The sequence below is a fragment of the Diabrotica virgifera genome, chromosome 6, assembly GCF_917563875.1.
Source record: "Diabrotica virgifera virgifera chromosome 6, PGI_DIABVI_V3a".
Lineage (NCBI taxonomy): Eukaryota > Metazoa > Arthropoda > Insecta > Coleoptera > Chrysomelidae > Diabrotica > Diabrotica virgifera.
This window is the reverse complement of record NC_065448.1, coordinates 215,864,801-215,879,304: the sequence shown is the minus strand read 5'-3', so window position 1 is coordinate 215,879,304 and position 14,504 is coordinate 215,864,801. Positions and strand designations below refer to the sequence as shown.

General features: G+C 30.7%; 1 protein-coding gene and 1 long non-coding RNA gene across 6 annotated transcripts in view; one reads left to right on the top strand and one right to left on the bottom strand.

The window, feature by feature from the left end:
• LOC126887227 (uncharacterized) overlaps positions 1–14,504 on the bottom strand; it is a 214,045-nt gene that overhangs the window by 24,312 nt on the left and 175,229 nt on the right. The gene's annotated exons all lie outside the window — the stretch shown is intronic.
• LOC126887224 (uncharacterized) overlaps positions 1–14,504 on the top strand; it is a 158,959-nt gene that overhangs the window by 84,924 nt on the left and 59,531 nt on the right. For 3 of the 5 annotated variants that reach the window (XM_050654626.1, XM_050654628.1, XM_050654625.1), the window contains 3 exons: positions 6,400–6,585; positions 10,996–11,313; positions 11,915–12,414. In XM_050654626.1, the coding sequence (XP_050510583.1) occupies positions 6,400–6,585; positions 10,996–11,313; positions 11,915–12,414 (1,004 nt within the window). The remainder of the gene's footprint in view (positions 1–6,399; positions 6,586–10,995; positions 11,314–11,914; positions 12,415–14,504) is intronic. The other 2 variants (XM_050654627.1, XM_050654629.1) reach the window with 2 other exon arrangements.

Below are 14,504 nucleotides of genomic sequence, written 5' to 3'. Positions count from 1 at the left end.
AAAGGTTCACTGGACTCTAATAATTAAAATATTACACGATATGTTTCCCAATGTTTCAATTATACACGGTGAAACTATAAAAGTTTAGGAAGTTAAGAATAATGTGAGATTACAAATTAAGGGATCAATTTGAGACTGAACAGCTAGATATTATTTCTAAGATGATTGCACTGCACACAAAAATTAACATTAGTTTATGTATTATAGCCTTTTCGCAAACAATATGAAAACACAACAAGTAACTTCGATTTACGAAAACATTAAGAAATTTCGAATTGAAAGAGGTGTACGACAAGGAGACACTATCTCCACTAATTTATATACTTTAACAGTTAAGGAACAAATAAATTGGAATTACCTGGGCATACATATCAATGACCAAATCTGAGATGATAACATAGTTCTGGAGATAGAGATATACAATATCTCCCTGTAAGTTGTATCCATATGGAAAACTTTTTTAATATTAATTTTACGAAAAAAAGTTATTCTTCATAAAAAGCTCTGCATGGTCCAAAACCTAAGATTTAACCATCAAATATCAATTTTTTTGAATATTATACGAAGTATGTCAAACAGTTTTAATTTCACTCAAGAGTAATGTAGATTTATTTTTCACAATGTTGAAAATTGCTATTATGAAAAGTTGTTTGGAATTAAAAACTATATTCTAGTACGCAATTACACCCTTCTAATTGAAAAAAATTTTTTTTGGAAAATTATGGATAACTACAGATAACTCTTTTATTATTAATTTTACGAAAAAAAGTGATTTTTAATAAAAAGTTCTGCATGGTCTAAAACCTAAAATACAACCATCTTATGTCAAATTTTATCAATTTTATACGAGGTATGTCAAAAAATATGAATTTCGCTCAAGAGTAATAGCTATTTGTATAACAAGGGAGGAAAGTGCTACTTTTCCTCCCGAGAATGAAGTTTACTGCCCGACGCGTAGCGGAGGACAGTAATCATTCAAGGGAGGAAAAGGCACTTTACTCCCATGTTATGCATATGGTTTTTCCACCTTCCTCAAATAACAAGTCATTTTTTCATTTTTACTTAATTTATTTATGTAACTAACCAACAAAATTTATTAGAACTAAAACTAACAAGTACGTACAATATAACTGTCAACTGTCAAATATAAGTCAAATTAATAATGTAAACATTGTTAAATCAAAATAACAATTTACTGTTTTTTACCATTCTGCAAAATACAGAGTGTTTTATAATTAAACGTTAAAATGTATAGAAACTTACGTAATAGAAAATAGATATTATACAGGGCGTCAATAAGTTACATTTCATGAATGAAATACCATGACGTCACTTTTACTTTTCCTCCCTAGGGAGGAAAAGTACAACTTTGCTCCTTACAATCAGGTCCGGAAAAGTATACTTTCGGTAGAGGTAGGTGGAAAAATACGTTTATTTTTCACAATATCGAAAATTGTTATTATACCCTATTCCACGAACATACGCCTGTTTTGGATTACTTCGACAACGAATATTTTACTGTGCAAAATAAGAAGAACGAAAGTAAATTGCAAATTACATTGTTGTTTATTGGAATAATTATTAGCGCCATTTACTTTCGTACTTCTTATGTTGCACAGTAAAATATTCGTTGTTCGAATTAATCCAAAACAGGCGTATGTTCGTGGAATGGCCCATATGAAAAGTTATTTGGAATTAAAAACTATGTTTCAGTATGTAATTACATCCTTCTAATCGAAATATTCTGAACTATAAAGGTACTTTACTTTTGATCTAAATTTATCTTTTTTGACATGCCTCGTATAAAATTGATAAAATTTGATATAAGATGGTTGTATTTTAGGTTTTAGAATTTTAGACCATCCAGAAGTTTTTATTAAGAATCACTTTTTTTCGTAAAATTAATAATAAAAGATTTATCAGAATTGAAATAACTGAAAATAATGTTAGTTATCCATAATTTTTCAAAAAAAAATTTTTCAACTATTAGGATGTAATTGCATATTAGAATATAGTTTTTAATTCCAAACAACTTTTCATAATAGCAATTTTCAATATTGTGAAATTCAAACTTTTTGACATACCTCGTATAACATTCATAAAATTTGATATCTGATGGTTGAATCTTGGGTTTTGGACCATGCAGAACTTTTTATAAAGAATAACTTTTTTTTTCGTAAAATTAAAAACTCTCCATATGGATACAACTTACAGGGACATACTGTTTATATATTCTTTTCTGGGGATCATTACGCAATTTCTGTTTCATCTTATGCCACAATGTCTCAATAGCATTACGGTCTGGACTGTTCGAAGGCCATGAGAGGACTTAATGTCATTGTCTCCAAACCATTTTTTTTTTAGTTGTTTTAGCCGTATGGTTCCAGCACGGTTCTGCTGGAATATAAAATTCAAGTCCGGGTTGAGATCGTGAGCACTTCGTACAAGAGTATTTTTCAAAATTGCTTGATACTTTGATGCCTTAACTGTTCCTTCCACCAGTGGCGGCTGGTATGTAAGTGAAGGGGGAGGTCATATCCGGTGGTTCAAGATTTTTTTGGAAAAACAAGACCTACAAATCCCATTTTAAATAATTTCTTATTCCATCATCTGTATTGGTTTCTTATAACTTATTTTGCAATATGTTGTTTAAATTTAAGCGGATCTTTATTTGACAAGTAAATATGAAATAAGTAAAAGGAACAAGTCTTCATTACTAATTGTCAAATAAATCAGATATCAACAGCCAGAATTTCAACAAACTACTTAAACTCAAAACCTAAAATAAATAAAAACTTACATTTTTATGCGGATTTAAAAAGTAAATCGATTCTTCTGGCCTTAGATTTTGAGAAATGATCGATCACTGGCTCGTTGAAATTTGTGATCGTTCGAATACCTACCGCTCAACAACGAAAACGATACCTACGGTCTACGGTCAATGACCACGATTTAGTACCAACTTGCATATAAGTATTTATCGTGAACGTTCGGATTCAAAGTGCTGTATTCTCACAGTGAGGTCAAATAAATTTCTTGACCATCGTGAATGTTCGTATTTAGCTGTTTAAGAGTAATATTGCGGTAGTTTCAGTCAAAGATAAATTTGGCTATTCGGTACCGTCAAACAGCTCGTATTTCATGTTTATTTATCGGTAATCTTTTGGCGGCATCTTTGTCGCTATATTTTACAACAACAAAATGACTGAAAAGTCAATACAATAAAAGCAAAATTTAACTTTGAACGATACTATTGTATTCCGAACATTTTTAATATAGAAAATTTTCTTTTTTTAAGGAAATAATTACATTATAATCCTTTGATTGTACAATTATTACAGGGAGGTCATTGACCAATTGACCTAAAGGGATAACCGCCACTGCCTTCCACCACCTCATATCTTCCTAGACCCCCTGATGACATTCACCCCCAAATCATAATTCCTTTGGGAGACTTCACAGTTCTTTTGAGGCTGTATTTATGGATTGCTTCATTTTTACTTCTAATAACCCTTTTTCCAAAGTCACCCACGCAAACACCAAAGGCTATGGCGGAATAAGATGGTAAAATCTGCACTCAGCTGGATTCGTATTTGGGGTTAGGCACTAGAAAATACATATTTCAAAACCCCCTTATCCAAATTTTTAGCTCACTATGTGGCCCAGGTGTCGCTAAAAATTGTCACCGGAAATTCCTAAAAATTCCAAAAAAAAATTAATTTCTTTGGTGCCCCCCCCCCATATTTTCGCATTAAAAAATCTGAAAAAAATTACGAACATACTTTGTTATGCCCAAAAACACACTGATATTTATCATATTTTCTGGATTAAAATTGAGATTAGAAAAATTTGTTTTTGTATGTATAATGAATAGTTAAACAGAGTACATGGCAGCCATATTTCTCGATGTCACCTATTTTATAAGGTTGCTAGTTTCATGTACTAAGCAGAACGCACTGAAGATGATCTGATCTAGATCGAAAACGTTTTGCGAATCCTTTTGGATGACTTTTTAATAGTTTTTCAATAAACTTTTTATACTTACGTATTTTTTATGGGAAATAAGCCACAATTTTACTAAAAAATGAATTTATTAACGTTTCGAAGCCCAAATCGGGTTTCGTTGTCAAAATACAAAATACTATTAAAATAAACAAACATGTTGCTAAGTAAAAAAATTCTTGTAATAATTTATTTAATCTGACTCATTTATATTGGCAATTCAGACGTATATTATACATTTTAAAGTAGAAGACTTTAAAATGATATCGCCAATATTTATGAGTTGCGTTCCTGGGACGACTTTACTAAAAGATAGTTCATTCGATTACATGAAATCAATCCCAACTCAAGAATATCCGTCGCAAAAAAATCATAGCATGTGATCTGTCTTTAAAAAGACAACCAACTGCAACGATGACAGTAAAATTCTCGCGTTAGAGATTCCATAGTAAATCACGAGGGAAAACCAGGAAAAAACCTCGTGATACTATCCCGACGTCGTAAGTATTTGGTCTTACATTTAATCTACCTTCAAAAAACTAATACCAAATTCTGACTTTAATATGTTTAAATTATAAATAATATTAATATTACATAGATATACAATAAGTAATACTAAAATATAAAATTTGTACTAACTCGATATGTTATTGACTTACTAATCGTGGTATTTTCTTTCTATTGACTTCCTCTTTCAGTATGGGTATGGGTAACCACATCCTACTGCATTTTACCGAGGAATTTGCGACACAATTGGTTTCATTTAGCATAATTAGAGCTGCTTCTTTGATTTTTCTCTTTTTACTATCTGATTCTTTCAGGACTATACTTGAATCTCTCCACTGAACTCTATGTTCATTATCCCATGCGTGTTGACATATTTGGGATCTATCAAATTCTCTATTTTTAATATAAGACTGATGTTCACTTATTCTAACGTTTAATGGTCTTGATGTTTCACCTAAATAAAATTGTTCGCATTCACAAGGTATTCTATAAATGCAATTCTTTGTTCTTTCTTGTTCATTGTTAGGTTTAGTTTTAGATAGAATAGATCTCAATGTGTTTGTTGTTTTGAATGTTGTTGAAATGTTGAATTTATTTCCTATCGTTTTAAGTTTCTCGGATAGTCCTTTTATATATGGTATTGTTATTTTCCTCGTATTATTTCTTGTGAATGTTGTAGGATCCCATTCTAAGTTGTTCTATTCTACAACATTCACAAGAAATAATACGAGGAAAATAACAATACCATATATAAAAGGACTATCCGAGAAACTTAAAACGATAGGAAATAAATTCAACATTTCAACAACATTCAAAACAACAAACACATTGAGATCTATTCTATCTAAAACTAAACCTAACAATGAACAAGAAAGAACAAAGAATTGCATTTATAGAATACCTTGTGAATGCGAACAATTTTATTTAGGTGAAACATCAAGACCATTAAACGTTAGAATAAGTGAACATCAGTCTTATATTAAAAATAGAGAATTTGATAGATCCCAAATATGTCAACACGCATGGGATAATGAACATAGAGTTCAGTGGAGAGATTCAAATATAGTCCTGAAAGAATCAGATAGTAAAAAGAGAAAAATCAAAGAAGCGGCTCTAATTATGTTAAATGAAACCAATTGTGTCGCAAATTCCTCGGTAGAATGCAGTAGGATGTGGTTACCCATATTAAAGGAGGAAGTCAATAGAAAGAAAATACCACAATTAGTAAATCAGTAACATATCGAGTTAGTACAAATTAGTATCACGAGGTTTTTTCCTGGTTTTCCCTCGTGATTTACTATGGAATCTCTAACGCGAGAATTTTACTGTCGTCGTTGCATTTGGTTGTCTTTTTAAAGACAGATCACATGCTATGATTTTTTTGCGACGGATATTCTTGAGTTGGGATTGATTTCATGTAATCGAATTAACTATCTTTTAGTAAAGTCGTCCCAGGAACGCAACTCATAAATATTGGCGATATCATTTTAAAGTCTTCTACTTTAAAATGTATAATATACGTCTGAATTGCCAATATAAATGAGTCAGATTAAATAAATTATTACAAGAATTTTTTTACTTAGCAACATGTTTGTTTATTTTAATAGTATTTTGTATTTTGACAACGAAACCCGATTTGGGCTTCGAAATGTTAATAAATTCATTTTTTAGTAAAATTGTGGCTTATTTCCCATAAAAAATACGTAATTATAAAAATGCCACAAGGAAATAGCTTCAGAACAACATTAAACTTTTTATACCATTGTACAAACGAAGTTTTTATTCTGTATGATTTTTAATTATGGTATACAATCAGCTACTGGGATTTTCCCGTTTGTTTTGTTTTAATAAATTTTCAGTGTATTTATATTATTAATACCGCTTTTTAAGGCTGACGATATACCGATAGCTGAACCAGAAGCAGTACAACGTGTAGAACCATGTGCCGGATGCCCGACTGATGTTGATCCCAAAGCTGAAGGCGTTGAAAAATTGGTAAATGCAGCTTTACGTCATATCGACTCTGAACATGACTTCAAGCACGTTGCTGTCAAAGTCCTTAGAGTTCAACAACAGGTTAGTAATCATTTTTTTACAATAAGATAACTGTAGGTGCGAGGTGGAGAAAAGATTCTATTTAACGAGCACATGCAATTCAATTATTTGGGATAAATAAGATGGTTTTTTCCATTTTACATTCACATTAGTCTTTTGATTCTTTCTCTCCATTTCAGTGCTGGCCTGCCTCTCCTTATTCTAGTCTTTGCAGCATAATTTAATGTTTGTTTTGGCCATCGTTCATCGGTGGTTCTTATTACATGTCCGTAGCGTAAACCGTTATTTTGCCTGTATTGTATCTACAAATCGTTGTCAAAAAATTAAGAGAAATTTGTTGAAAATGTGTCTATAACCGCCAGTTGTTGTTATTGAGGTTATGTTATATCACAGTAAGCAAATATTGAGGTTTAAATAAATACATTAGACTGTAATACACACAACTCTTGACATTTCCCATTAATTTTGCGGAAGCCAACAAAATAGCGCCATCTAGTGGTATGTGTTGTTAACCACAAACTATGAATGACCTGTCAGTTAATCCATATTAATATTATTAACCTAACTTTTTTGCTTTGTGTTTAATGTTTATTATATGTATTTTGAAAAAAAAATTAATTTTGTAAATCTGCTATTACTAAATGAACTTAATGATGTGGCAGAATCAGACAGAAAGACATGATTTAAATCTAGAGTGACGCCAAAAAAAAAAAAAAATCTAGAGCGACGCCAGTTACGAGACACCATTTGAAATAGACGACCAGGTTTTTATGAAACATTTCAGTGACAAAAACTATTACTGTGAGATAAAATTAAAACGTTGTAACTACCAAAAGATTAGGAATTTTATATTTTTTATGTTTTGTGATACTGTTAAAGATTATGGACTAACCTCATGTCGTAAGTGTTTATGCTTATTTTATACAATGTTTTTTCCTGTTAATGTCATTGTATTTATTGAAAAAATAATTATAATTTATTTTAGACTTGATAAAACAAATAAATAAAACATTTTTTTAAGTACAAACACAATTTAGAAAAATTAGCTCGTTATCCAAAAATTAATAAAATTAAATTTGAATATTTACGTCAAATTTTACGTTGACAGAACGTAGTTCAACTCAAGCCGGCAGAGGCGCTAGTGGCAACGTGCTTCCAGTTTTCTGTGGGAGTTGGATGTATTACAGTCTAATGTATTTGGTTTAAATGATGGCCGTAGGCAACAGCCAGCTTTGTCTGGAAAGATATGAAGGTGGATGTTTTTATGCACTATGATACATCAAAATTCTGATTATTCTATGTATTTGTGAAATAATCTATGTGTTTATGCTTCTATGGTTGGAAGTGTTCGTAATAATGAGTTTTTTTGGGTAAAAAAGTTGTAAATTGCGTTTTTATCTATTGGGTGTAGCATGTGTAGTGTTTGATAGAGATATGCTCTTCACATTTTCCTATCCTATATTGTTGGTATGCTTTTGTTATTTTGGTCTTGTTTTTTGTTGGTATGTCTTGTTTCATGCCGCTACCATATCCGTTCATTGCAGAACTTGTTTAGGTTGAGTATTAGTTTTTGTTTATTGTGTCTATAGTCGCTAAGTATCTTTCCGAATAGAACATTGTAGATTTTTCGACACAAAAGGTTTTTTTTGGCTTGGACTATAGTCATTCAGCCAGTCTCAATCAAAAGTAAATGTATTAAAGATATTACCAATTAGTGAAACATGGTTATTATAATAATATTACAATTTTTTACTTCTTATTTTGCCTACTCATTACAGCTAATGTACATACTTAATGTTTATCAAGAACACATAGTGTATACAATTTACAAATAAAAATATTAATAATACTATTTAAAATAAATGCATTCTGTTTTGTATTTTTTTTGTTTTGTTTTTTTTTGTCACTACGATAAGATGTCAACCCGGTTCAACCCCTCGGAGGTTTAAATCCTCTTAGTGATTTTTTTTCTTTAATTTTTTTTATAATTTTTTTTATATATATTTTTTGTATTCTTTTTAGTTATTAGATTATTTTTTATTGTTTTTTTGTTTCATATTTTTATTATTTAAAAAAAAAATTAATATATACAGGGTGGGGCATTAGTGTGACAAAGTCCAATTACTCGTTTGTCGTAAGAGATACGAAAAAAAGTTATTTAGGTAAAAGTTGGGGCACTAATAGTACCATAATTTAAAAATATTTTCAAATATACAGAGGCGTGCGTATTGGCAGGGTGACACAAACTTTTGTTTTTTTTAAATAGAACACCCTGTATATTTTTACATTTTTGGATTCTCTTCAATGTTTCCTTCCTTAAAATATATGGTTTTGTAATATTATACCAGGTATTTTAAAAGATAATTACGTTTTTTTGTTAATTTCGTAGTAAAATTTACACCCTGTAGAATTGTAGTTATTTGACATCAAATTTTTATTTTATGTTCAAATGATTTTTAATATAGTCTACTATTGTTAAACATTAACAGTATAGCGAAATGTTAAATTTTAGTATACAGGGTTGGTCGAAACTCGGAATGAATATTTTCTGCGTTTTCTTAAATGGAACACCCTGTATTTTAGTATTGTAATGAAATGATATTTTATGGTACTTTTATATTTCTTAAGCATTCCCTATACCTAAGTGGTTTAATTTGTATGTTATTCGTGATTTTTTAAGCCAAACATTAATTGCAACATAAATTACGTGAAATTTTATTAGGTGGCCATGAAAATATCCAATCAAAAATAATTTTTCGAAAAGAAAATACATAATAATCTAGCCTGATCCTTAATTTATTAATATTGAATGAGATGTCCAAATAAATTCGTAGTTAAGATTGTTGGTGCGCAAAATATTAATAAAAACATAAAATATTCTACCTAGTCGGCTGACACTAAATTTCCTTAAAAATTTGACATTATACTATTTTTATAGTTCCAGTCGCTTTGTTACCATTACTAATCTGAATTTTTCTAATAAGGAACTGATTAATAAGATTTTTGTGCTAATGGAATATAACAAAAATGTGCTACTAGCAATAAGAATTTTTCATCAGAAATTCCCAGATAGACGACAACTAAGAAGAGAAACGTTTAAAAATATACTAGAACGGTTTCAACGGACTGGACACTTAGATTATGATAAATCTGATCGAACAAAAACTATTGTAAGTGAAGAAAACAGGAATTAAATGTAATCCTTAGTGTTACTGAGGATCTGCATATTAGTACGACCGTTCTTACAATCTAAGTATCTAGTCTGTTGAAACCGTTTTAGTATAGGTACTTTCAAAAGTTCCTCTTTTTGGTTGTAGTCTATCAGGGAATTGCTGATAATAAATTTTTATTGCAAGTAGCTCATTTTTGTTATATTCTCCTAGCACAAAGCCATTTTAATCAGTTCCTTATTAGAAAAATTAATATTAGTAATGGTAACAAATCAACTAAAACCATATACATAGTATAATGTCAAATGTTTAAAAGCAAATTTTGTGTCATAGCCAACTAGGGAGCATTTTGTATGTTTGAATAATATTTTAAACACCAACAACTTTAACTACGAATGTATTTGGATATCTCATCCAATATTAATAAATTAAGGATCAGGCTAGATTATTAAGTATTTTTTTTCGAAAAATTATTTTTTATTGGATACTTTCACGGCCACCTAATAAAATTTCACGTAATTTTTGTTGCAATGAATGTTTGGCTTAAAGAATCACGAATAACTTACAAATTAAAGCACTTAGATATAGGGAATGCTTAAGAAATAAAAAAGTACCATAAAATATCATTTTATTACAATACTGAAATACAGGGTGTTCCATTTAAGAAAACTCAGAAAATACTCATTCCGAGTTTCGACCCACCCTGTATACTAAAATTAAACATTTCGCAATACTGTTAATGATTAACAGTAGTAAACTATATTGAAATCGTTTTAATCTAAATAAAAAATTTGATGTCAAATCACTACAATTCTACAGGGTGTAGATATTGCTATGAAATTAACAAAAAAAAACGTAATTAACTTTTAAACTATCTCGTATAATATTACAAAACCGTATCTTTTAAGAAAGGAAACATTGAGGAGAATCCAAAAACGTAAAAATATACAGGGTGTTCCATTTAAAAAAACATAAGTTTGTGTCACCCTGTCAATACGCGCGCCCCTGTATATTTGAAAATATTTTTAAATTATGGTACTATGTGTTCTCCAACTTTTACTTAAATAACTTTTTTTCGTATCTCTTACGACAAACGAGTAATTGGACTTTGTCACACTAATGCCCCACCCTGTATATTTTTTAAACATATTTTACAAATACCTATAACTAATTAAAATAATATTTTACTATCCGACAAGAAAGATACCAAACACAAAAGGTTGATTGGAACAATAATTTGTGACAAATTATCACTTTGTAGGTAGTTGCAGGTGTAAAATATACACTTTTGGTAGAAGTCGTTCAGTCATCTTGCCGTAAAGAAGACAGCGAACCCAGTTGTTCTGTGGACCCAGCCCAAACTAGTAGTATTTGTGAGGTAGAATATTTGGAACAAAGATGGCTGGACATCTCAAAAATCATTAAAAATAACTGTACAATATCCCAAGAATTTGATGTTCATGAGACAATCGATCTGCCACAAGAATCAGTTGTTAGACAAGAAGAACCTGACTTCTTGTCTGACTTGGAGTCCCAAATTATTCCAGATACTAGGTCCAGTAAGAAAAGCTCAGTAAAGGTTAGTCGTATTTGAATAAAGAGAAATTGCTGAAAGTAATTTTTTATTTGCAGCTAACAACATTATAGATTTTTTTTCAGTTGACTTTACATTGTCTTACATTAAAACTAAAATTTCTACAAATATTTTTAACGTAGGTTGTAAAGTTAATAACATGGTGTAATACACAATTTTTAAAATTAATAATCGATACTTAATTAACCGTATACAATTAAATTAAAGAGCTTAATAAAAAAAATGAATAAGTTGATATACCCACTATTGAATAAATCCTGTAGAACAATTACGCCAAGTAATAAACCATCAATAAGTATCCGAAAGGAAATCGAATTTCACATTGAAACAAATTCTATCTATGTGTCTATAATTATATACTAAAACACATTAACATTTCACAAACACTAACACTACAACACAAACACTAACACTACAACACAAACACTACAACACAAACACAGTTTACCAAAATCTGGTTGAACAAGTTTCAGCTATGATGGAAAAATCATGCCTAATCTCATTGTATTTAAAAAAAAAGTATTAACTGTATATAACTGTAATTTTTGTAATTAACCTTGAGACTGGTATAACATTTTTTCGCTAGAGCCAGCAGTCCAAAAATGACGCCAACCCATTGTATTTTGGTTTAAATGAAATTTCTGAAGACCAGCCGTCCAAAAATGAAATCCCAGTGTATTCTGGTTTAAATGAAATTTCTGAAGACCAGCCGTCCAAAAATGAAATCCCAGTGTATTCTGGTTTAAATGAAATTTCTGAAGACCAGCAGTCCAAAAATGCAATCAACCCAGTGTACTCTGGTTTAAATGAAATTCCCGAAGTTGGTTTAAAAAATCGCAAGGTAAGGGCCATTGAGGTAGTAGAGATCAACGAAGTACGGCGACCATCAAAGACTACAGATCAGCAAGAACAACAGGAACAACAAGAACAACAGGAAGAACAAGAAGTTGTCGATGACGAACATTCGGTCCTTAGGAGAAATAAATCAGATAGTGATTCCTCGAGTAGTAGTGATTCTTCAGATAGTAGCGATTCCTCAGACAGTAGTGATTCCTCAAAAAGTAGTGATTCCTCAGATAGTGATAGGTAGGTACAGTTCATTCCAGGAATATACGACTGTTTTGGATTATCGCGATAACGAATATTTTACTGTGCAACAACAAGAAATACGAAAGTAAATTACTCTAATAATTATTACAATAAAAAGGAACTACTGTCAGTATGACATAATTCAGTACTGGTTCTAATTTCTAAGAGTTAGCTTGTATATTAAAGCCAAAAATTACGGATTCAAAAATTAAGAATAAGAATTCGGAATTTTGTTTTGTTTCTGTACTACTAATAGGGAACTTGCATAAAATTTTAATTTCGAAAAAAATGTTATAAATCACAACAGAACATAATTTAAAACATGTATCAAAGATAAAAAAGTTGTTTTTGTGTTCCGTTTGGCCCCTACACACGATTCTAAATTCATTGCAGCTAGCCTAAAACGCGTCGTGACGTCATATGGTTGTGTGTTTACATTCTGCACCAACAAGTAAACAAAATTGTATATAATTTTAAATTAGACATTATAAACGTCAGTAGAAAATTCGTTTGATCGTTTGAACTATTTTAAATTCATAGAAAACTTGTACTTTTACAAATTGGCACTAAACAACACTTATAACGTTTTCTTTTATTTTCCATAGTAAACCTTTTTTCCTTTCCTTCAAAAACTGTATCAAACTCCAATCTCAACACACTGGTACCTATATATTATTACAATGACATACGATAAATATCATTGGAATATAAATATTTTCCCTTATTCCGCGACGATGAGCTGGCCAAATACCCAAGTAGGTGGAGGCCAATAAACTAAAGAATAAGAAGAAGAATATACCTAAATATAACCATAAAGTTCAACTATGTGACGTCACGGGTCGTTTGAACTATTTTATATCGCAGAAGATTTTTTGTAGCGTGAAATTTTGGAAATCTCATTTTTAAACAAAACTGAACATTATTATGTAATAAAAAAATGTGCAAGTTCCCTATTGAACATTCTACTAAATAAGTGTAGGTACACAATTTTATCACTTACAGCCGTATTTTTAAAATTAGAAGAATTTACTATTGTACAATTCAGCACATTGGACCATTTAAATCGATACTTTCTTACCTCATTCAAAACAGTCGTAAATTCATGGAATATACTGTAACAGTTTTAGATTCCTCATTAGTTTCTGTTTCAGTTCGGTGTTTAGAAATTGTCTTTTTTAATTATTGTTCTTATCGTTTTCTTTGTCTTAGCTCATGTCTACGTCCCCTATAATTATCTGTTTTCCTTCACTTCTCCTGTTAGGTATGTAATAAAAATAAATAAAAACATTTATTGTTCTGATAAAATTTATAATACATTCACTTTAGATATTTCATCATTTTCTTCTTCCGATATTCCGTTTCTGTACCATCTCCTTTAGATTGCTTACGATGTGGATCCCTGGTTAATCATGCCGTGGACGTCTTGACATCTTTTTCTGTAGGTACTTCTCTGTCTTTTACCTGATCAGATGGTCGATAAGTCTATGCTTACATCTTTACCTCCTCTGAATCTGATTTCTGACGAGGATGTCTGCTGTTTTTAGTAGTCTCCTTGTGACCTGGTGGAAGAAGTATCTTGTCCTATTCTCGGCCACCTCCCTCAGTGGTGTGTTCTGGAGCCTTTCTTGGATGGTTGCATTTGACACTTTGTGTAGCCACGTTGACCTGTCTATCAACCGCTAACATGCTGTCTCTGTCCTCTCCAAATTCCTCCAATTGGTTTTTGCCGTGGAACTCCATTTCAATACTCCTTCCAATTCCATAATTTTTCCGTCATCATTTTTGGTTAGTTTTTATACTTTAATTCTTGTTTCTCCCAAAATCCGTGAAACACCCCTTCAAGATCTGTAATTTTGCAATTGTTGCTAGATTGAGCATAGAGACCAAAAGTGTGATATATTTATGTTTTAGTTATTATATTTTTATAAGAAGGTTTGTCATTTGTAAGAAGGTCATTTTGAATCACTCTGGCGTATCAGTTTTTTTTTTACCACCAAACCAGCAAGTGTCATTATCTTCTGGATCGTATGGTCCAAAAATTCTCTTTGATTTCTCTTTTTGTGAATTTTTGAAAAATGCAGCTAAAA